Source organism: Lutra lutra, chromosome 11 (genome assembly GCF_902655055.1).
Source record: "Lutra lutra chromosome 11, mLutLut1.2, whole genome shotgun sequence".
NCBI classification, from domain to species: Eukaryota; Metazoa; Chordata; class Mammalia; order Carnivora; family Mustelidae; genus Lutra; species Lutra lutra.
In genome coordinates, this window is record NC_062288.1 from 66,932,841 (window position 1) to 66,957,582 (window position 24,742).

Sequence of the window (24,742 nt, forward strand, 5' to 3'; positions counted from 1 at the left end):
GGGGCTTGATCCCTGGGTCCTGAGATCATGACCCGAACTGAAGGCAGAGGCTTAACCTACTGAGCCACCCAGGCACCCCTCAAATAGATGTTTTGAGTACAGAATTTTTTCTTCTTCTTTTCTAAAATCTAAATGTCAATCTGAATGCCTTTAAGAGATCAACTTGAGCCCACCATTCCCCATTTCTTACAACCAGCAAAGTCTGAAGGAAACCAGAAGCAAGCTTCCAAGAGCCCTCTCTGAACGAAATCACAAAGGATGCAATTAATTTCTCCCGCAACTGAGTTCTAAGAACGCATAAAGAGTGGTCTACCAAAGAAACTTATTACAGATCAGCGCCCAAGGCTTTTACTGGGGGCGGGTACATAAGTACCCCTATACCTAGCATGTTCCAAAATTCCAGACTCCCAAAAGAAAAAGCAGTGCTAATATAAACACCATTTGCACAGTTTAAGCACAGCAACTTACACTTATCATTTAGAGGAAGTTTTATTTCAGTGTAGAAAACCTTACCAATCAAGTTCCCAGACACCAGGCCAAGGCAGACCTTTCTAAAGTCAGCAGTGTCAGGCCTGCTCTGTCAGCAACTTCTGCACATCCACCTTTAACTTTTCTTCCGTGCCAACCAGAGGGTAGCCTTGTCCCAAGGTCTTTACCCAACACCCCAAAGCCTGCCTTCTCTCACACAAATGCTCGCCATTTACCAAGTGCTAATTATCCCCACTGCTCCAGTTTTATTAACACATAAGAAAATAATCCCTAACCTTTAGCTTATCTAGACAAACAAAAGTTGACTTTTTTCTCCAATGTTATTAAATACCACCCTACCAATCAGAACTTCTAGTTAGCATGAGCTAGCCTGGATCTACACTGAGATAGGATTTCAGCCAGAGCTAGAAAACAAATCACTTAAGCTGTCCATTGGCTTTATCATGTAAATATATAATTTCCATTTGACTGCTGGAAATACTGAAAATAGTTCAAGGACTCTTATTACCACCCTGAAGACTCATCTCTCACTATCAATCTTATTCAACAAAGTGCAGAGTGCAAAGCCAAATGGATTTGATATCTAGGTTTCACAGAGGTAGTCAGCCTCTGTGAAGTAGGACAGACAGTGCACTGGCTGTCAGTTTTACGGCACAAGGGTGCTGCTGAGAATCCACTTCTGACCCACTGGTGAGGATGCACCTGACCCTTAACAGCTTCCAGCATTCTCTCATCCCAGAACCCTTCAGCCCCCAGGAAGCGCTGTACTCTTTCCTGCAAAGGTCCAGAGCCAGAGAAAACAGATATTCTCAGTTTCTGTCAAGCTTAAACACACTCAAGGTTTAGGGAGCTGAGAGCCACCATGGCTGTTAGCAAAGGGCTGGAAGGGTTCAGCAGGCTCCACCTGAAGTTATACTCAAGTCCTGCAGCCCATGCTAGATCCCGTGAACCACCTAAAGGACCTGACTGTCTCCTGGGGAACCTAATAACTAGACTATAAAAACCTGAACCCTGGAACTCCTTGACATTGATGGGACAATCAACTGGGAATGACTAGAGCTTGAGCATTCCTTTGGTTCTATTCTGACAGACTTATCTGTGCATGGAAAATTTTGCATTGCTCTGCCAGTCTGTGCATTTTGGAGGACCACGGTCACTCACTCTCCAACAACGGTGTAGATTGCCTGCCACAGAAGGCAGGCATTCAGATCTTGACACTAGGAAGACGATCTGCTAGAGACTGCTAGAGACTCCACTTCAGGGTAGAGGCCAGAGACCAACAGGCGACTTCACTATCCTGGCCTCTCTCTGTGCAGCAGGTTTCTAAAACCCGAAACTAGCTCTGAAGCTGTGCTTTTGCTTCACAGCTAGGGAGGGGAAGGATGTATGCCATCATGTCATAATTCACTGAGATGCTAAATAGGAATTTAAGCATATTTTATGGCCGGCTTGCTCTAAAGAATCTCTTTTATTTGATTAAAGTGGTTTGAACAGTACACTAGGCGTTTGTTGGGAGCATCCTCCCAAATGGAGGCATTTGAAGCAGCCATCTAGGACTGCTGGTGCCACATACTCAAGAAACGGGACTACAGGTTTATCTCCTCAAGCTGGAATTGAGTTAAAATAGATTGTAAAGTCATAGGTCAAGTAGTGTCAGTTCTCAGTCTGTGGAGCTGCTGATGCTTCCTAATTGTCTTCCATGGAAATGAGAGAACATTCATTTTGATCCAATGGTGGAAAATGTCCTTCCCACCTGGCCGGGGTTAGGATAGGAGATCAAATTAAAGAATACTGGTAAGTAAATCTCAGCCATCTCTTTCAGCAATAATGGGTGGAAAAAGCAAATAGCATTTTTATAATTATCATAAATTTTAAATGAGTGAAAGCCCTATTCAATCAATTGCAAATTCCAAACAATAAAAAAAATCAGAAATGACTGCCAAAACCGGAAGAAAAATATGACCTTTTTATTAGTGTTTAACACAGTCTCACCACATTTAAGTAAAAAAGTGAATACTCATTAAAAATCCAGAGAAGAATATGAAAAGGTTTTTTCTAACAAAGGAAAAATAAACAGAAAGACTAAAACTATTGTAATCCTAAATTTTTAAGCTTTATTTACATAATGGTTTTAAAAGACTGATCAGATTCTAGGTCATTTCTAACAACAAAAAAATCTGCTGGCACAAGTACTTCCAGGAATTGTACTGTAGGAAAAATGTTAAAATAAGGCATACACCACAGGCAAATGGAACCATGCAGTTTTACCCAGCCTACAAACAGATTTCTAATCACTCACAAACCCAAACTGAACTTCATGTGTTATAAAAATGTATAGAAAGTTAATTGAACAAAATGTGGTCTACCTGCATGATCTCAACACTATGCCCCTTCAGCCAATTTCCCTCAATAATTTAAATGGATTTCAAAGTTTCTTAAGCCCTGTTAACACACAAAACTATGTGGTAAGTGTCTAAAATGAGCAATTTGGAAAGAGTTGTTCATATCATTTAGATCATGATTTGCTACCCTTGAAAATAATTTTTAAAACTCCATTATTATCTTCTTTAAATGAGTGCTGAAATATGTGATGATGATAAACAATTTCAGTAAAGCATTAAAAAGTTCATGGGCAAGTATCCAACCTAACTTTCCCAACTGCTCTGGAGCCTAAGTAAGTTGGGAATGAAATACAACAGGGGGACTAAAAGACTGTATGACCCATCTAAGGCAGACTCAAAACCAAGTAGAAAACACAAACAGAGTGTGAGCTAACAACACTTATCTGTGGGTTGGCTAATGGACTGCAAGTATGGAACTCCCAAAAATAAGCCTGGAACCAGAATCTGAAACTTTTCCCAAATATAGTTGCTTCCTGTCACAAAGTCTATCTAACAGACTCTTCATAGATTCAGACTAGTGCAAAGCAGTTCACATACAGGCTATGGCACTCACCTGGAGATTTCCTGTCACGTATTCACATGTCCTGGAGGGAAGTTAACTACTGCATACAAATACCTGAACTATTTTTTAAAGTCATATTTTTTTCTAAGATTGCAGGTAATTGCTTTAGTTACATAGAAATGAAATGCCACTACCGAAGTAGAGTTTTACCTGTTTAAGAAATCGGTCTGAGGCATTGCTGTGTTTGGCTAGCACACTTGGCAGAGATGGGTTTGCATATTCAAACTGAGGATTGTAGGTATAATCAGATTTGAAGAATCTTAGTTTCTCTTTCTCCAAGTTGGTGGGCTTTATAGCAGTCAGTATACAAAATTTCTTCCCAGAAAAGTCATCTCCTTTTTCAAAACTTCTAGACAACTGAGGCTGCAGCTTTGGCTTTGGCAGAGCAGAGAAATGGCGTCGCTTTACTTTGTTTTTGGGTTTAGGTGGCAGTACTATGCTGCTCCCTGTAACAGAGATATCATGTGTAAACTTTAGAGGACTCGACACTGAACTAGTGACAAAGACACCAGGCTGCCTTTCTAGGCAATACCAGGTACCACTGCTCATCATAGACACCGGGGCTTTCATCTTGCGAAGATCTTTACTACGAGAAGAACTAGGAGATTTGCTGGGTTTTCTACATCTTTTGGAGTAGGTAGAGGAAGACTGTTTTTGTGAATGATGCTTTTTCTCCTCTTTGCTCTGTAGTAGGACATTGTAACTACTGGTTCCAGTTGTGAAAATGTCCTTTAGTATCCCAGAAGATAAATGTGAAATGCTTCTTTTGCTGTCAATGATCAATGACTCTTCTGCATTTAGAACAGACTTCTTAGCGAGTTCTTGCTCAGGCCAGTGAAGCTTTTCTGTGTTAATAAACAAAATCAAAACAAAAGAAATAACAAAGATACCAGATGAAGCAAATTGCTTATTATACAAAAAGTATTCTGAAGGTTCTGTAAATTGTATAATTTTGCAACAATCTTTAGAAAAGGTATTTTAAATATTAAAATATGTTACTACACTTTGGCCATGCTAGACACTGTCACTTCTATACAAGCATATACATGCTAAATTATCTATGAAAATTATCAGCTTCCAACTATTAGATGATCAAAGTTTAGTATCAATGTGAGAAAATATACATAAATAATTTGAATCGTCAACTCTGAATACGACTTCACAGAAAGGATATCATTTTCAATAGTGTCACCAATATCAAAGTAAAATTGAAGGCATTTTCAAAGCCAACACAATCTTCAAACTGGATGCTATAAATAAAGATAGCCATCAGTAAAAGAAGGACACTGCCTTATTTATCTCAAAAATCATTTTTAAAATTAAATAAATGATATGTGTATGTTAAAGCATGTTTTAGTAATGTCACTTGATAGGTTAATTTTCTGAATTCTAGGCTATAGGTTAATATGAAAGAAAACTAAGATTTTTTTTCTTGTCAAGTCTGAAAAAAATTATAATTACTATCACATAGATATTAGAATATCATATGATAAATGAAGGAGAGGTCAGTTTTGCCTTTAGATTTCACCAGTGTTTTAACGAGGTATGAATCACTTGATATAATGGTGGTCATGCACTGCTTTAAAACTGTGTTGACCTGCATTCTTTCATTCCACAAATAGATGGAATACTACTAATTAGGTACATGGCTATGAGAAACATCTTTATAAATCCATTGTTCCTGCCTTCAACCAGCTTCTAATCTAGCTCTGAAAGCAAGGCAGTCCTATGAAGAACTGAATAATCATCCAAGGTAGTGTAAGTTTAAATGTGAAAAATAGAAAATACAGACAATAACCTAGAAATCAGAGAAGGACAAAATGAAGCGAATATTGAAGCGAATATGAATATGAATATTGAAGACAATATGAAGCGAAACAGATGAGATTGCACCTAGACCCTTAAGAACTTTCAGATTTAATTCTAAACTGACAAAATGAGTTTGTCTTTTTTTTTTTTTTTTTTGAAAGAGAGATCACAAGTAGGCAAAGAAGCAGGCAGGCGGGGAGGGGAAGCAGGCTCCCCGCTGAGCAGAGAGCCCGATGCAGGGCTCGATCCCAGGACCCTGAGATCATGACCTGAGCCGAAGGCAGAGGCTTAAACCACTGAGCCACCCAGGCGCCCCCAAAATGAGTTTGTCTTAAATCCTACTTACCAAAACTATATTCCAAGCTGACTCCTATCTACAAATCTGATCTCTGGCCAAGCCTGCTTATAAACCTTTCCTACAAATGATATAATTCTCTACAAATGATATATAATTCTCTCAACTAGTTCTCTTTTCCAAGTCTCAATGGACCCTTATGCCTCTAGCCCCCAACCATTGGCTCCTACTATGGAAACATTCTCAATGCTACCCGACTTGGACAGATGCCTGCCTTGCCAAGAAACATGATTTCAATTTTTTGAAAATTTTCTCCACATTCCTCTGTCATTCATTAAGATCATACATTCAGGAATCCTTTCTATAGTAAGCAACGGTAAATACTAGCATCAATAATAACGACAGATACCATTTGTTGACACTTTTATAGGAGTTTGGGATTTCACAGAAAACTATACATGTTATATCACTTAACTCTCAGAAATATTAAGTAATTTGCTCAAGGTTATATAACAATAAAGTAATTAACTGCAAACTGATTTGAATGCAGTTGTATGTGTTTACAGACTCCATGCATGTTGTGTTATGCATGGCCATTCATTCATCAGCACATGTTCAATATTAAGTCTGCTACATGCATAGCACTGCACCTTTTCTTCCTCTGCACAGAACACAGACCCCAATAAGACATGGTAATCTGAATAACCAATGTACTAAGATAGGTACCAGATCTGTGTTTTATTCATTTCTGCCAATACCTAGCATGGATCTGGTAGACATTTAAAAAATGTATACTGAATAAATGAATGAATGAATGAATGACAGGACCCTAAACATATTACTCTCCAACCATTCTAGATAAACAGATATCTGTGGTTCTGGAACCATCCTACAGTTCCAGGAGATCACTGCAGAAGTGAAAATACAACAGGGAAAAACCCTGAGCCAATGGTTCTTAACCAGAGACAGCTGTGCCCCCTACCTAAGGGAACATAGGCTGTCCTGGAGACATTCTGGCTGTCACAATGAGGGACGGGTGCTACTGGCATCTTGCAGGTAAAGCCCAAGGATGATGATAAATATCCATCAATGCATAGGACAGACTTCTATGACAAAAATATCCATCCCAAACTGGTGCTATGATAAAGAAACCCTGCCCTAAACATAAATTTTTTAAGCTTAGAAGTCATAGGGTTTAGGGTAAAGACCTGGTTAAGTACCAGATCAAAAATGGGTAACAATCCAAATATGTAAGATACTTAAAAGTCCTGCCAGTTAATATCTTCTAGGCCAACATGTTAAATTTGAATTCTGGTGTCTTAAAGATAACATAAAAGCATAAATCTGCAGGGGCTAAATGCCTACTACTTGTACAAGCTGAGAGGTAGGAGCAAGATTGCACAGGGTGATATCGAAGGTTGACTGCACAAAGAAGCCATTCAATAAATGGAAAAAAACAGCCAAAAATAAAAAGAACAAATAAAACTTTCAGTATGGGCTGGTAGGTCTCAGTTCCTTAAGAATTTTAGACTTAAGGGCGCCTGGGTGGCTCAGTGGGTTAAGCCGCTGCCTTCGGCTCAGGTCATGATCTCGGGGTCCTGGGATCGAGTCCCACATCGGGCTCTCTGCTCAGCAGGAAGCCTGCTTCCCTCTCTCTCTCTCTCTGCCTGCCTCTCCGTCTACTTGTGCTCTCTCTCTGTCAAATAAATAAATAAAATCTTTAAAAAAAAAAAAAAAAAAAAAAAAAAAGAATTTTAGACTTAAGTGTTGCCAAATGATAGTCCAAATTGGGCAGGCTGGGCAAACATAGGCTAAGGAACATCGGAACCTAGGCTGTAGCCTAATGCCCATGAATAATGTCAGTTTCCCTAAAAAGACATAACTTTACAAGACAAAAGGTGATTAGGAAAGGAAGACTGAAATGGACACTAAAAGGGAAAGAACAAGAAAACTGAGATAAGAATAAAGGCTATTCCAAACTTAGAAAAGTCAGGTGAGGAGCAGGCACAGCCAGGAAGGTAAAGGGAGGTAATCAGGTTCTTCTCTCATTTGGTCCTCATAATAAAAACGGAGAAAGTTAAACCAAATTAAAAACAGTGAATAAGGGGCACCTGGGTGGCTCAGTGAGTTAAAGCTTCTGCCTTCGTTGCGGTCATGATCCCAGCATCCTGGGATCGAGCCCCACATCCGGCACTCTGCTGCCCGGGGAGCCTGCTTCCCCCTCTCTCTCTGCCTGCCTCTCTGCCTACTTGTGATCTCTGACTGTCAAATAAATAAATAAAATCTCAAAAAAAAAAAAAAACAGTGAATAAAGCTATTCTAAAGAATCCAATCTTGATGGCATATTACATGTAAGTTTTGTTGATTTTCTTTAAAAGATTTTATTTATTTATTTGACAGAGAGAGAGAGAGAGAGAGCACACAAGTAAGCAGAGCAGCAGGCAGAGACAGAAGGAGAAGCAGGCTCTCCGCCTAGCAGAGAGTCCAATGGGGGGCTAGATCCCAGGACTCTGGAACCATGACCTGAGCTGAAGGCAGCCGCTTAACCAACTGAGCCACCCAGGTGCCTCAATTTTGTTGATTTTTTAAAAAAATGAATATTCGGTGTAAAAATGCTTTCTTTTGTTCCTAAGACTTAGTGGCTCTATGACCACAGAGTTCCAAGAGTTCTTTTGTTTTGTCATAAAGCATCAGTGACCCCTAAATTCAGAATTTCGTTTCATCTCAAACAAGATATACATTTCAGGATACTTAATAAAAATCCTAAACCATCTGCCAAATCCCTCAGTGGGGAGTGGGAAATGGGAGAGAGGTGACAGTGTGTGTAGGGCAGAACACTTTTCCCCCATTTCCCCCATGAAATGTCATGGCATTTCAGCTCACTTGCTAATTATCTACCTGAGAGGTTTAACATCAGTCCTTTTTAAGCTCCATCTGCTGATGAGTAAGGTTTGGGAGTGCCAAAGGTGTATTTAATAAAACATCAATCTTGCCAAATGCTGATCTCTCATGAAGTTCATAAAAGTGGGACAGGTGATCAAATAACTCATACAAGATGAATATAAGTTAATTTCTCAGTCACACTGATCTTATTCCAGTTGCATTAAAAGGTACTAATAGAGACTCTAGAGGTTGTTTTGTAATTTTAACTATTATTAAGAAAAAATAACTTAAAAATGCATAAAAACAGGAGAGCCTGGGTTGCTCAGTGGGTAAGCCTCTGCCTTTGGCTCAGGTCATAATCTTGGGGTCCTGGGATCAAGCCCCGCATTGGGCTCTCTTCTTGGTGGAGAGCCTGCTTCTTCCTCTCTCTCTCTCTGCCTGCCTGTCTACTTGTGTTCTCTCCCTGTCAAGTAAATAAATAAAATCTTTTTAAAAATGCATAAAAACAGTAAAAGGTCAATAAGATTTCATTCAAGAATATCCTATTCTTTTTCTTGAAAAATCAAAACTTGTTAAAAGCATATGTAGGCTTCTTTGGAGGAAGTGAACTCATTTTCTCTCAGAAAAGTAGTAAGGCAATCAATCCTACTTTCTTATATTAAAAGTCACTATACGACATTTTTGCCATCAGCAATCTACTTCACTATAACCTTAGAGTAAACAAAAATAATTTGTTAATCAAAGAAATCATTCACCCCAACCTCATTATCTTGAAGGAAAAAAGGGGAAATATTACATTAAAATTGATACTAAGTATATTCACTATATTCACAAGTAGGTGAATATACTGAAATTACCAACACAATGAAAGCTTAATTTGTATCTAGAACAGGAGAAAAGGATACCAGGATTCCTGGCTTCTCTTTCCAGTTCTTTCAATGACCTCTCTGTAATATTAACCTAATCATTAAACCCCATCAATGCCTCATGTTCCTCATCTAAAGGAATGGGAAAGAGAGGGACTCACTAAACTTTATTTTTCACAACTGTGAAGAGGTGAGGTTTCATAGTAATTATGGCTGAAAGGAAGATCAGATCATCAGAAACAAGCCTGGTGGAAAATACCATTCAATCAATTTTGACCCACCAAATGGCAATGTCATACAGTTCACTAATATTGACAAAACCTGAGAGCCTGGCCTAATTCTATGTAACAAGACCATAGGTTGCTTGATTACAAACAGAAGAAAAGGCAAAACAAAACAGTATAGTCCCTGGACAAAATTAACACTTTAATTTTATCAAGTACTTCTTCATCACTTAAAACTCAAATGATAGAGGGGCGCCTGGGTGGCTCAGTGGGTTAAAGCCTCTGCCTTCGGCTCAGGTCATGATCTCGGAGTCCTGGGATCGAGCCCCGCCTGGGATCGAGCCCCGCGTCGGGCTCTCTGCTCAGCGGGGAGCCTGCTTCCTCCTCTCTCTCTGCCTGCCTCTCTGCCTACTTGTGATCTTTGTCTGTCAAATAAATAAAATATTTAAAAAAAAAACTCAAATGATAGAACACCAACAGCAGAAAAAAAAGAACTGTGGTGACTTACATACCAGATTACTCTATTGCACTGCAGCAGCAGCTGAGGTTGCAAGCAACAATGCAGATGAATCTCACAGACAGTACTGTGCCAGAGAAGCCAGATCAAATGAGTACATACTGTATAATTACATTTTTATGCAGTTCAAAAACAGGCAAAACTCATTTATGGTATTAGAAATCAGAACACTGGTTACCACTGAGGGATGGGTTATAACCTAGGAAAAGGCACCAGGGTACTAGGTGCTAGAAATGTTCTACATTTTCATCTAGGCAGTGGTTACATATGCACAGATTCACTGGGTTACACATTTAAGACTTGTGAACTTCAATGTATCTGAGTTACACTTTAATCGTTTACATGGTATATGAAAAAATCAGAAACTCTGAAAACATATTTATTGCCCAATTTGTCTGTATTATAACAGATAACCCACTAATTTTAGTATCTCTAAATTCAACAGAACCCAATATAGTTTCTCAATCGTAAGTTAAAAAGAGAGAGAGAGATGAAAAGGCACTGCTCATGTCATTCAGGAACTAAGAAAGTCAACTTTACCTCAGGATTCCCAAAAATATCACACTCCCAGTTAGGAGCACTTCAGTGTTACTCAACTAGTAACGATTCTTTATAATGTGATGCTATCATTTTTTGCTCACAAAGTGTTGTGTTATTTTACAGTTAGAAATATGCAGGGTATTCTATAATGCCAGAAAATGATGATTGTGGTAAAAGACACCACTTTAAACACCATCTGAAGTAAGGTTAAACATGCCAGAAAACAAACTTCCCCGTGGCTTTTCACTTAGGATGAAGACAAAACTCCTAACCATGGCATAAGAAGTCATTTGTGGTCAGGTCACTCTGCCTCTCTGGCCTCCTTGCACCAAGTTCCCCTTAATTAGTCCACTCTAGTAGCTTCCTTTCGTTCTGTCAATCCCTCACGCTCATCCATTCTCTCTCCAGACACACCACCTCTTCACACACTATCTCCTATGTTTGGAGGGCCCTTCCTCCCCTATGTTAGATTAATTTTCACTCTCCCTTGAATTGAAATAACACTTGTTCAGTGATAACCTTCCCTGGAAGGTTCTTTGAAGCATTGTCACAGTAGCAGTTTTACATTTGTTTGTATGATGGCCTCTTCCATACTGAAATTCTAAGTCTCCTTATGGCATACACCTGTTTGTTCTTGCTCGCTCCCTGCCTTGTTTATGAAAGGATGGCCAGAGAGGAAGCCAGGAGAAGATAATATTTGAGAGGAAGGAAAGGATACAGGATTTGAATGCCTGAAGGTTAAGAAAAAGAATCATACCGAGATGGCATAAAAAAAATGAAATAGTGGTATTGCAGACAAGTTTTAACGGCAGGTGCCTACTGCTATAATACAAACAGGAGCTATGGGCCTAAGTGTATTCATCCCATATGCCAAAACAGTGGCCTTAAGATGACTTTTGTCTCCAGCATTTTTAAACATTCACTTTTGTTACAAAGGCCCTTCATTTCTAGATGACTCATTAATCATTTCTTATCACTTACATGTCATACAAAATATGGGCAGTAGGAAATAAAAAAATAACAATCAATATGGTTTCTGACAGCTTTCTGTTACTCACTAAATGAGCTAGATGTCTTCTATCTTGAAAATTTTATCATCAAGTAAAGTATGATTTTTCCAGACAAAACTTATTTACAGCTTGCTTGTGATAAAAACCTAAAAAACAACACCTGAGTAAACTATCAGATAATATACCACTGATGTTAAATGAGATTTTCATGTTGAACTTCGTGGCTTAAATCAACATATAGTCATTGTAATAGCGTGGGTTTTTAAAAAGATTTTATTTATTTATTTGACAGAGAGAGAGAGAGAGAGATCACAAGTAGGGAGAGAGGCAGGCAGAGGGAGAGGGGAAAAGCAGGCCCCCCGCTGAGCAGAGAGCCAGATGCGCAACTCCACTGAGCCACCCAAGCAACCCTGTAATAGTGTTCTGCCTTTCCTAGTGGTTGAAAAAATAGTCTTTGGAATGGCTGTTTATCAGTAGCTTTGACCTTGACCAAGTTAACTTCTTCGTGCTGTAGTTTCCTTACCCGTAAACAGGGTAATACTACTACATATTTCATAGTATTGGTGTGAAGATTGAAAATGTTAATATACGTGAAGTGCTAAGAACAGCGCCAGCTGTAGGAAGCAGCCTGTGTTAACTACCAGTGTGGTTATATTCAATATTATATTCAGCTCCTACAGAAATACTCCATAGAATAATATAAATGGGAAAATATTTAGAATCTTTACATTTGGAATTCCAAGGTAAATTTAACAGTAAGCAATTACTTCTACATCCTAGTATCAACATTTTAGTGGCTTTAGTATAATAAACTATCTTTAAAAAGGTATGAGAAGGCAAACAAAAACTTTTCTGATTTGATTCCATTTCAAACAGCACACATAGCATAGACATTTTATTTTACTTCCCCAGTCAGCAGTTCTACTAGGACATTATATTTAGATTATATGAAATTGTGACTAACAAGATATTATACAGGAAGAGATTTCAGAAATATTTAATTGCTTCACTCCTGAGATTAGAAACCACCAGAAGAACATGGGCTTCTTAGGTATCAAGGAGTAGTGAGAGGATAGCAAGGGAAAAGGGGGGCATGTTTTCAGCTATATTCTCTTCATAAAGTTTCTAGCTGTCCAAATTGGGCTTTCTAGTATATTAGTGAAACTGCTTGTCATACCGTTCTGAAACTTCATTTATCTAGTTAAGTACTATAAAAAAGAAATAAAGTATTTTGAAAAACCACCTGACCAATTACTTTTATATTATATATATTATAGTAAATATAATATATTTATATGAAAATATTAACTTTATTTCTAGATGCCTCAATGGCGGTTTTAACTCTTACTGAACTACAGAAACTCAATGCGTAATTATCTGAGGGTATGCAACATGCAGAGTTGATTTTTGTCGCTAAATTACAGAAATGGAGTTGAGACAAGAGGAAAGAGTCTACTTTTTCATAAAGCACCTCTCCTTAAACTTCCAACTCCACCTACTGAAAAGAAGGAGATCCACTTTCTTTTGCTGCTGGTTGGTCAGAATACCCACTTTCTAATACTATTATTATCATAACCGTATTCTCTTTCTACAATGATTGGTTTTGAGAAAATTATTTTAATTGATATTATTTCTACACCGTTGCCTAAAAACCTTCACTTTGACGGAATCAAACTATATCTTTCTCCAAGGCAGTGGTTTTCAAATGGCGAGGGAAGTAATTTTGCCATCTAGGGAACACCTGACAATGTCTGGTGACACTTTTGGTTGTCACAACTGTGTGTGGGGTGAGGGGCTTGCTACTGGCATCTAATGAGGAGAGACCAGGGATACTGTTAAACATTCCACAATGCACAGGACAGTCCTCCACAACAAAGGATTACCCATTAATTCAATGTTAATAGAGCCAAAGCTGAGAGACCCTGCTCCAAAACGAAAAGAAGGTATGGCATTTTTAAGTACCTTTCAAATTTTTCATTGTAATTTAAGATGAAAAATAGTGTCTACATCAAATTACATTTTAAAAAACTCTAATGCTAATTTAAGTTGCTTCTTAGATTTTAGATCTTGTGCTTCCTATCAACATAAATAAGGATGAGATTAAAGTACAAGATCAGCTCCCTATTTTAAAAAACCGAGCAGGACATAAAACACCGTAAAATTAAGACCACAAATATTTTCACTGGAAAAGAATTCAGTTTAGAATTTAAAAACTTATAGAAAAAAATGGTCTGTTTGGCAGTGCAATACCTGATAGTAAAAAATTCTGGCCTTTTTTTGACACTAGCTTGAGGATTAGGGATTTCCCTTTACTCTGTTGTTTTTCGTCACGATACTGGACTACCATGAACCCGGTCTTGCAGAAATGTTGATACAGGAATAAATGCCGGGATAATGGCCAAGAAAAGCCTTCTCATACGTAAGATAATATTTAAATGGTTAACATCCATCCTTTTTTTTTTTTTTAATAAAAGGCAAGTAAACTTTCTAACCTGGGGTCTGAACACCCATTTCTTCAGGTTGGTATAATATATACTCTATAGCGACTACTACTAATACCAACTCAAAACGTCCTCACTGACTTAAGCATAGAGAGAAATAAACACTGTAAACACTCACAGGAATGTGTTCTTTTGCTTAGCTCTGATTTTTCTGAACATTCTAGAAAATTAGACGCCAATACCCTATAATACCTAATACGCTTTCAAATATTTAGACAGCACATTTGTAGGGCCAGTAATGTGTAGATCATAATTTATTTCCCTAGATTCCATGGCACGCGCTTACTGATAAAAAGCGACAAAAGGAAAGGGGACCCTTTCCCTGTCTTCCCTCCGCGCATTTTCCCCGAGCGTCTCCACCGCGCCGCGCACTGTTCTTGGCGCCGGGTTGAGCGCCCGCGCCCCGCGCGGAGCCCACATCCTACCGTTACCTCTGCCTCCGGGCGGTGGGGGCCCCTCGTCGCCCCACACCCGCCGCCACCGGCTCGGAGGACGCTGGCCACCCCTGCCAGCCCAGGGGCCAGACCTTCTCAGCACTCACCCGTCACGCGAATGGACTCCAGCATCGTCCCGCCGAGGCCGCGGGCGGCTGGCTGGCTCCACGGGCACGGGGGGCGAGGACCAGCGGAAACCGGACAGACCGCCTCTAGCTTCTGGCCCGGGCCTCAGAGGTGGGTCGCGGCGGGAGGCTGCTCTCCGCGACTTGAGGCAGGATAAAGCGTTTAAGGACAGACGAAGAACGTTCGGATACGGGTGTGGAAAGCGCTCCCTCCAGCCCGCAGGTGCCGGAAGGTACACACAGCGGCTCTACAGTGGGCAGCTGCGTTGAGAACCGGCTGCCGTGACGTTGCCGCGCCCCCGTTGCTAGGAAACGCTCCTCGCCGTTCGCGTGCGCCGCCCTTCGCTGAGCCTGCGCACCGCTTGGGGCGCTAGCGCGCTGGCAGCCGGAGTCGAAAGGAAGTGAGAGAAGGGAGGGAAAACTACAACTCCCGGCGTGCACAGTGCAGGCCCGTGCCTCAGGGGTCTGTGTGGGCTGGGCCCAGGGAGAGGGTTGGGTCTTCCGCCTCTGGAAACCCGCATTTTGTCGAATAATTTCTATAGACGTCTGTACCGTATTCGAGGATTTAACACTGCAGCAGCTTCACAAGAGAGTGTGTGACATGACAGCTCCCGCTGTGAATTGCAAAACCAATCTCCTCCACCCTTCGGTTAAAAGGTTAGGAAAACTAAAACAACTTTAGGTTGAAAGGTGTTAATAGCATCTTCATTATTTGAAGAAACTGGAATACATTTATCAATTGAGTATTACAGCTTAATAGCCTTAATACTAAAACACGAAATTTTATTTTTTTAAGATTTTATTTATTTGAGAGAGAGCGAGAGAGCGCATTGAAGAAGAATGAGAGGGAGAAGCCAACTCCCCTGTAAGCAGAGAGCCCCAGGCAGGCTTCATCCAGAACTCTGGGATCATGACCTGAGCTGAGCAGAAGGCTAGCGCTTAGCGGACGGATCCACCCAGGCGCCACTAAAATACGCATTTTAATTTATGATTGTGCAACTGATACCGCTGGATGTTGTTTTCAGTTTGTTATTCCGTGGAAAATATATGGTATAGAGACTATACCATTCAACATATTTTTAGAGCCTGATGTGTGCAAGGTTCTAAGACAAGCCTGGAGGACATAAGGTAAATGAACTAAGTCTCCCGAGCTTACAGTTTAGGATGAGCTCATAAGATGGTGTTGGCACTGTCAAATGTCTTGGCCACATTTTCTCTTTACCCTTCCTCAAGGTTGAGACAGGACACAGAAATCACTGAAATATGTTTTCAAACTCAGGAACAAAAGTTATGTTAACATTATAATCTAAGAATGACAGAAAATGTGTGAGGATTTTTAACTTTTTGATCAGTTAGGAGGGAACAGTGGAAATTTAACTATCACAAATAGTAGATGACCTTACATCATATTCTGTCTCAAACTCCTTCAAAATAGATCTTCAAAATATATCCAGAATCCAGCCACTTCTCGTATCATCACTGCCACCATTCTATTTCCAGCCACCATCTCTTGTTGGATTATAGCTATAGCCTAAATGATCTCCATATTTCCACCCTTGCCTTCTTAAATTTATTCTCAAAATTCAGTGGCCAGTGTGATCCTGTTGAAAAATCAGATGTCACTCTTCAGTGCAAAACACTTCAATGGCTTCCATTCTTACCTATGACAACCTTTATGACCTAGTCTCCTGTCATCCCTTTGATGTCATTTCTCCCCACTCTCTGCCCTGGTCTCTTCCAAACACATTGGTCTCCTTGATATTTCTGAACAATGTCAAGCACTGTTTCACCTCAAGGCCTTTGTAACTTAGGATTCCAGCAACCTGGAATGCTCTTCCCCCAGACAGCCAAAGGACTAGCTCCTTCACCTCTTTCAGGACTTGATCCAAACATCACTTCTCAGAGAGGCCTTTCCTGGCCATTCAATTTAAAATTCTACTTCTTTCTCAGATCTCCTACCCTACTTCTCTGTTTCATTTTTCCCCTTAGTACTGAACACTAATTTAATCAAATATTTTACTGATTTATCTTGATTGTCTCCAGCCTTCAAATAAAACTTCCATAAGTGAAGTGATTTTTGCTTGTTCACTGCTATATCCCAACATCTATAATAGTGCCTGGCACATAGTAGGTACTCAATAAATATTTTGTAAATTAATGAATAAATAGACAATAGAAAGTATGCATTTTCAATGATAACTCAAAGAAAATAGAATGATATAAAATGGGATATAAAGAATCTTCAGGTTAGAGCACTTGATAGTTTTGAGCAATGAATCTTTGCATTCATAAGGGCAGTTATTCCTGCAACATATGTCCCACGGAAAATAAAAGGCTATAAATGAATATATATCTATCTTCCTTTTGTAACTAAAACTCTGAAACCTGCTTTCCAAGTTTGCTATAAAAATGCATCTATTACCACTCCAAATTTCTAATTTTTAAAGTTATTGCAATTTAAGAATTGTTATTTCTCAAAAAAAGACTCCTAAAAGATGTTTATAAGTCATATATTTAGCATTTATATAAAGAATTTACTTTGAATGTTTTTACTAAAGCACACTTAATCATACTGTCCATTTTCATTATATTCTGAAGAAATCAAAATGTATGTACTTGCATATAAGGTATTGGGCTTAGTACTTTTAGAGTACATTATAAAACATGATACTTATCCTCAAGACACTTACTGACTAGTTAGGAAAGGGTTTATACACACATACACACTAAATTTAGAAAAGGATGTGCCCTAAATGTTTACCTCCCTCAACAGACCATTAAACTTAAGAATTCCAAAAATAAACAATTTGGCACCCCTGTAGTTAGATGCATCTAGAACATTATTTCATTCTTTACTTCTTTTTTTTTTTAAGACTTTATTTATTTTTTTGACAGAGATCACAAGTAGGCAGAGAGGCAGGCAGGGAGAGAGAAGGAGAAGCAGACTCCCTGCTGAGCAGAGAGCCCGATGCGGGGATCGATCCCAGGACCCTGGTTTCATGACCCGAGCCGAAGGCAGAGGCTTAACCCACTGAGCCACCCAGATGCCCTGCATTCTTTACTTTTAAAATTGTTTTTTGGGGTGCTGGGTGGCTCAGTGGGTTGAGGCCTCTACCTTCGGCTCAGGTCATGATCCCAGGATCCTGGGATCGAGCCCCGCATTGGGCTCTCTGCTCAGCACGGAGTCTGCTTCTCCTTCTCTCTCTCTGCCTGCCTCTCTGCCTACTTGTGATCTCTGTCTGTCAAATAAATAAATAAAAATCTTTTAAAAAATTGTTTTTATGGTCACTCTACCAATATTTCCTTGTGGATAATTTTGATTTCTTTTTTTAAAGAAAAAAAAAGATCATGACCTTAGCCAAAGGCAGAGGCTTTAACCCACTGAGCCACCCAGGTGCCCTAATTTTGATTCCTAATAATCTTTAGTGATAAGTGTTATTAAAGGTGCATATCAATTTAATCAAAGCATTTTGAAAAGATGTGTATTCTTTGTGTATTATTAGGCACTGAAGTACTCTTGTTAAATTTGTGAATACAAAGAGCTTATCTAATTTCTTACAAAACTCATACTGTTATCAGCTCCTTTTACCATTCCTGCCTATGCAATTATTCATCCTCATCAAGCTTTGTACATCTGCTTTGTTAATTATTGATTTGTGCTATGCCTGCTTAGTATTTCCATTGGGTACAGCATCTGCAGCTGTCCACTTGGCTGCTTTTGAGTCAGCATTGTTTTTACATATCCACCAGAACAATGAACAATTCCATCTTTCTGAGAAACTTTTCTTTATATCCGTTTCCATATAAACCATTAATATTGAGACAAAAGAATTGATGTTATCAATTACTACTCCATTTTCATAAAACTGATTTTAATAATTTATATTTATCTTTAAGGATGCACTTCCCCTCTTTTTAAAGTTTTACTAAACTTAGGTTTTCCAACAGTAGCTAAGGATACTATTATAGTTATCCTACTATGTTATATTTCATTTTACGTTTATAGTCATTTTTACATACACTACCAATATTAAATTACAGATCACTTTGATTACTGAATATCTTTAATGACGACTTCCATTCAATTTTACATATGAAAAATGATAGAAAAATAGGAATTTTGATAGAAATTCTTTTCTGTGTGGTGGGATTTTTGTTATGGAAAAGAGCTTATATTTTTCTTATTTTATCAGTAACTTTTTTTTGTTTAAATCCTATGTTAATCTGTATATCCCATGTACATGATGTACACTTTTCATGATCCATGGAGTTTCTGAAAAAAAGTCAAAACATCTTTGTAATAAGAGGGGATCATTTTTGTTTTTGTTTTAGAAAACAGATCAACAACCTCCTTTTAAAAGACTTAAACACATTTGATCATTTACTATGAATGGGGGAGTTGTATAGTAAAGACTAAGGAAAAGGAAGAGATAGATGGGGAAGACTGGAGAAGGCTGCTAATTAATAAGTATTGCTAATGCTAGTGGAAAGACAAATAATTACAGTATTTCATCTTCTACAGAAAAGGTTCATATTGTTGAGGGCCGATCAAGTATACATTATGCTTGAAACTGAGAAAAAGTTTAATTTCTTAAGAAGTGATCTCAGTAACTAAAAGAAATTAGAACAATTAAAATAATATTCACTTAGGGGCGCCTGGGTGGCTCAGTGGGTTAAAGCCTCTGCCTTCAGCCCAGGTCACGATCCCAGTGTCCTGCAATCAAGCCCTGCATTGGGCTCTCTGCTCAGCGGGGAGCTTGCTTCCTCCTCTCTCTCTGCCTGCCTCTCTGCCTGCTTGTGATCTCTGCCATATAAATAAATAAAAAAATCTTTAAAAAATAAAATATTCACTTAAATTTTAGATAAGAATTTAAAAGATTGGGGGGTCGAAGTTTCTAGAAAATATTTTTTACTTCCTGTTTATTGGAAGCAATTCTATGTCTTTGAAAATATATGAGTTGAGGAAAATTCATCTGCAGCAGTCTGCCATTGTAAAAGAACAGAGGAACTCTAATCAGAACACCTCATTCTAACAAACATTAACAGAAACCTCAGGGCAAGCTGTGAACAATGTTTTTTGACTCATAAAAGAGAAAAAAAATCCAAGGAATAGTTGATTTCTGTGGCTTTTGAAAAAAATCTCGAGTGACTTTTGAATGCTTTCAGGATGTCTGTATTGAAAGAATGGAATGTTTTCAGTATGTCTTTTTCAGGAGAATGAAAAGCATTAAGTGGGAGACAAATCAAAGAATGCTTTGTGAAACCTCCTCTGCCTTTTCACCTCAATGAAAATACAACAGCAGAAAAATCCTGAAAAACACTGATTTTTTTTGATAGGTTGTTTTGTTGTAAAAGACTAGGGGAGGAAGGATATTTTTTAATCAGATAAAAAAATTGCCTGCCTTTATTATATTTTGCAAAAATCATGATGTGTTTTAGTATACTTCTTCCACAGATTTGTTAAGTGCCTCTTATATACAAGGTAAAAGATGATGAAGAAGATATGATACCTACCCTCAGAGAACTTACTGATAGTGCATACACACATATGTAAACATGATGTATACATATCAACCATTCTTTGAGTACATACATCAAGGATGCTGTGGTGAGAGTCCCAGTTCTCTTAGAACATATGTTACAGTAGGAGAAACAAACAAGAATCAAGTTAACCAAAGTATAATTAGAGATAGGTGTTATGAAGTATAGTAAATCAGGGAAGTAATGCTGGATGGTGACTTGTCCTAGGCCGGTCTGAAAAGGCCTCTTTGACAAAGAAACTTTTGAGCTGAGATCTGAAGAGTCAACCACAGTAAATTTGGCTAGGTGGGGGGTAGGGGGAGAGGGTTTGGGGAAGACAAGCATTCTAGGTGGAGGGGATTGTAAATGCAAAAGTCCTGAGATGGCAATGATCTTGACATGATCCTGGAAGTATATGAAGGTCAGCGTGATTGCAGTCCAGTGAGCTGGGGGAAGTAGTAGGAGAAAAGACCTCAGAGGTAGGCAGGGACCAGCAAAAGGAATTTGGACTTTATTCAAAATGCAATCAGAAGCCACTGGTTGATTTTAAACAAGGCAGTGACATAATAAGGCTTATTTGTTTTTAAAGATCCGCACTGACTGTTCTGAGGACAATGGGTAAGAGGGTGAGAATGGAAGTGGGGAAAACAAGATAGGAGACTTCACAGTGGGCCAAGTGAGGGTGATAATGGCTTGGAGTGGAACAGGAGCTGAAAAGAAGCAAAGAAGTAGAAGACCCAGCATATACTTGGAGGAGATGATCAGTAGGTTGAGTATACGGGGAGGAGGAGAAGGAATTGAACATGACTCCTGGGTTTTTGGCTTGAGCAACTGAGTGGATAGTAGTATTATGTATGGAAATGAAAAAGATGAGGGAAAAACATGTTGAGTGGGGAATTCTATTTTGGTTATGTTAAGTTTAATATGCCAGTTAGAAGTCCACGTCAGTATTTCAAATAGGTGGTTGGATATTAGAGTTCAGAGCTCAGGAAAGAGATCATGTTAAAGAAACAAATCTGGGGGTGCCTGGGTGGCTCAGTGGGTTAAGCCTCTGCATTCGGCTCAGGTCATGATCTCAGGGTCCTGGGATCGAGCCCCACATCGGGCTGTCTGCTCCACAGGGAGCCTGCCTCTCTGCCTAGTTGTGATTTCTCTCTGTCAAATAAATATTAAAAAAAAAAAAAAAAAAGAAACAAATCTGGGAGCCATCAGTGTAAGGACAGTATTTTAAGTCAGTGGGAATGATGAAATTACCCAGGGGAGTGTGTATAGGTAGACAGGAGAGATCAGGGTAGAATTTAGAGTTTTTAGTCATTTAGTAATGGAGCAGAGGAAAAGGAGCCAACAAATTTCTTTTCTCAAATATACATATTTCATAATATGTATATATTATGTATATGTATATATGTATATATAAATGTATATATGTATATATATAAAATATACAATACACACAGAGTAATATATACATAATTATACACTATATATATGTGTGTATACATGTGCTTTTTTCTGACTTAAGATTAGCTGTCAGACATGATGCCCTTTTACCCCTAAATACTTTAGATTATGCACATATATATGCAAATATGTATATCTGTGTGTGTACGTGTACAGGGGGGGGGAATGAGAAAAAAACAAATGTAGTAAAATGTTAATATATTATGAATCTGGTTAAAAGCATCTTGGAATTCCACTTTTCTCTATGCATATATGTATAAAACTTTGGCAACTTTTCTATAAGTCTGAAATCATATCAAAATAAAGTAGTGCAAATTGAGTACTGAAGTGGAAAATGAACTAGGTGGGGAACCTTCCAAAACATAAGATTCAACCAGCCTCATAGAGATATATCCAAAGGTGCTTTGAGGGCATTTCAATAGCAGGATCAAGGTGAGAAAGCCATGGATGTAGCAGAGCAGGGTATGTTCAGGAAATAGCAAATGACTGAGAGTTGTCTATTCTTGGAGTCACTTTCCTTGGCATTAAATATTAAGCAAAATTAGTAGTAAACTCATTTGCTGAGAGTAAGAGAGTGGGATGGGAAACTGATAAGAGAATTTGATAGGGATTTAAATGGATAAGAATGAGAGGATTCTGAGCAACATGAAACATCCAGTTAGCTGGGATAAATTTGAAATGGAATTGGCTCAATGTTTAGCAAGCCAAGAAAAATTGAAAAAAATAGAAGGTCAGAAATTGGGAAGTTAAAAGCAGCAAGGTCTTGGGCCCAAGGAAAATGATATTGAAATGGTTTCTCTTGGGATTGGGTGGGTAGGGAACAGGTAAGACATAAAGGAGGAGTCGGGCAGTGTTTGGGGAAGAAACCTGGAAAGGCCCAACAGCAAGTTTTGAAAAATCTTAGTCATAATCTTCTTGTTTCCTCATGTACTATTTTAAGGGGCTGAATTAGGTGTTCCTTACCAGCTCTTAATTTTTTTTTTAAACTCCCTTTTCTCTTAGCCTCCTTTTCACAATAGATTGAACTACTTAGCATGTGGCCTCATAGAAAAGGGTAAGATGGGATATCAGGGCTAATCACAGCATGGGCTATAACATTTTTAATTTGATGAAAAATTAGGAAAGGAGACAAACCATAAGAAACTCTTAATCTCACAAAACAAACTGAGGGTTGCCAGTGGGAAAGGGAGTATGGAGAGGGTGGTAGGGTTATGGACATGTGCTATGGTGAGTGCTGTGAAGTGTGTAAGCCTGATGATTCATAGACCTGTACCCCTGGGGCAAATAATACATTATATGTTAATAAAAAAAATTAGGAAAGGAGAATATACTGAAGGTTAGGGTTGCAGGGCTTGCAGGGTTAGCAAGAGTAAGCAGCAGTGGAGAAGAGGTAAGGATTTGAGATTACAACCAGGAGGCCAGTTTGGGGGTTTGAAATCTTAGACATGGAGTCTTCCAAGTATCAATTAGCAACCAAGTATGGCCGTACATGTGATGGCTGAGCAGAAGACAGGAGGACATCAGCCTAGTTGGAAGGTTTGAGGAATGATGAGGTCAGGGTGGAAGAGACTGTTGTTTCCGAATGTTTTATCAGCAAACATTTCTCAATGGCCTGTTACCTGTCAGGCCTGAACAGTCTGAGAAAGACCAGGATGGTGCCTGACTTCGAGAAGCATGGAAGTAGAGAGTGAAGGTGGATGTCACAAATGCCAAAATTTGGGAGCATTAATGAGAGAGTAGAAGAGCCCCTGTCTAAAAGTAGTATGTGAAGAGAAATTTTTTTTTTTTTAAGATTTTATTTATTTATTTGACAGAGAGAGATCACAAGCAGGCAGAGAGGCAGGCAGAGAGAGAGGAGGAAGCAGGCTCCCTGCTGAGCAGAGAGCCCAATGCGGGGCTCAATCCCAGGACTCTGAGATCACGACCCGAGCCGAAGGCAGCGGCTTAACCCACTGAGCCACCCAGGCGCCCCGTGAAGAGAAATTTTTGAAGTGTTTGGAAGATAAAGAAGTTCAAGACAGACATCCATGGAGTACAATGAATCTTCTTCTGACATCCATTTTAAGAAGATTTTATTTTTGATATCCAATAGAGAGACTTTGATGTTTAAGAAACATAGACTTCTGCTACTCTGTAATATTTAAGAACTGCCTTTCTTTAATATGGATAATTTTAAACATCTAAAAATAGGCTCTGTGAGTATAGCTTTAAAAAATCTAGGTATGAAAAGGTAAAGTTATCAATATATAAATTATAGTGTGAAAAGTACATAAAAGAATTGTTCCTCTTCATGAAAGGATTTGCTGTAGTCCTTTAATTATGAATTCTCTTAATACCCTTCCTCACCACTTGAGAAAGTAAAAAGATTAAAACTGTATAAATTTTGAAAATAGTATGACTGTAATTACATTGGGTTTTAAGAACAGTACAATATGTTCAGAAAGCACAATTTGTTTTCCTTCACTTTGGAATATGAAACGTTTTCATTGCTTAAATTAGAAAAGAAAAAAAAAAACTGATGCTAAGAAGCATTAAAATGTGATGCTAGGGACCATTAATAGCAAAGATAGTAATAAATAAAACAGCCCTTTTCTATAACATGTATAAGACATTCTTTGATGGTTCTTATTTCTTCATTATAATAAATGTGTAAAAGAAGTGGCCTTTCAGCCAGATAACCTGAGGTAGAGAACTTGACTTTAATCCTTCTTGCCACTGCCTTGTTGTTAGACCTTGGACTTTTCTCTCCCTATAAAAATAAGAATATTCACATCATTATATTATTTTGTGAATGAAATGAGAATTAGTATGAACATATTTTGAAAAATTAACTGTAAATATATAACATCTGGAGTGTCTTTATCGAGTAAATGCTTTCAAATTCTTGTGTTTTTAGCCCTCCATTAATTTTATCTGTGAAAGATATATTATTTCCTTTTTTGAAAAGTAAGGATCTTAGAAGCAGCAAATACTCATTTGTAAGTGTCACCTTTAATCTACATAGCCTTGATTCTATTCTTAAGTTAATGTAATAAACTGTTGTCTTTACCTAAATAACTTGAGAGGTCGTGATTTCCATTTAAAAAACAGGGAAGACAGTTCTG

General features: G+C 38.5%; 1 protein-coding gene across 3 annotated transcripts in view; it reads right to left on the reverse strand.

The window, feature by feature from the left end:
* Positions 1-24,381, reverse strand: part of MATCAP2 (microtubule associated tyrosine carboxypeptidase 2) — a 71,417-nt gene extending 47,036 nt beyond the window's left edge. The window contains exons 1-2 of one of the 3 annotated variants that reach the window (XM_047695457.1): positions 24,318-24,381; positions 3,604-4,298 (exon numbers count right to left, since the gene is read on the reverse strand). In XM_047695457.1, the coding sequence (XP_047551413.1) occupies positions 3,604-4,023 (420 nt within the window). In that variant the 5' untranslated portion in view covers positions 4,024-4,298; positions 24,318-24,381. Of the gene's footprint in view, positions 1-3,603; positions 4,299-14,639; positions 14,963-24,317 lie in introns of those variants that run through there. The other 2 variants (XM_047695456.1, XM_047695455.1) reach the window with 2 other exon arrangements.
* Between the last annotated feature and the right edge of the window lie 361 nt (positions 24,382-24,742).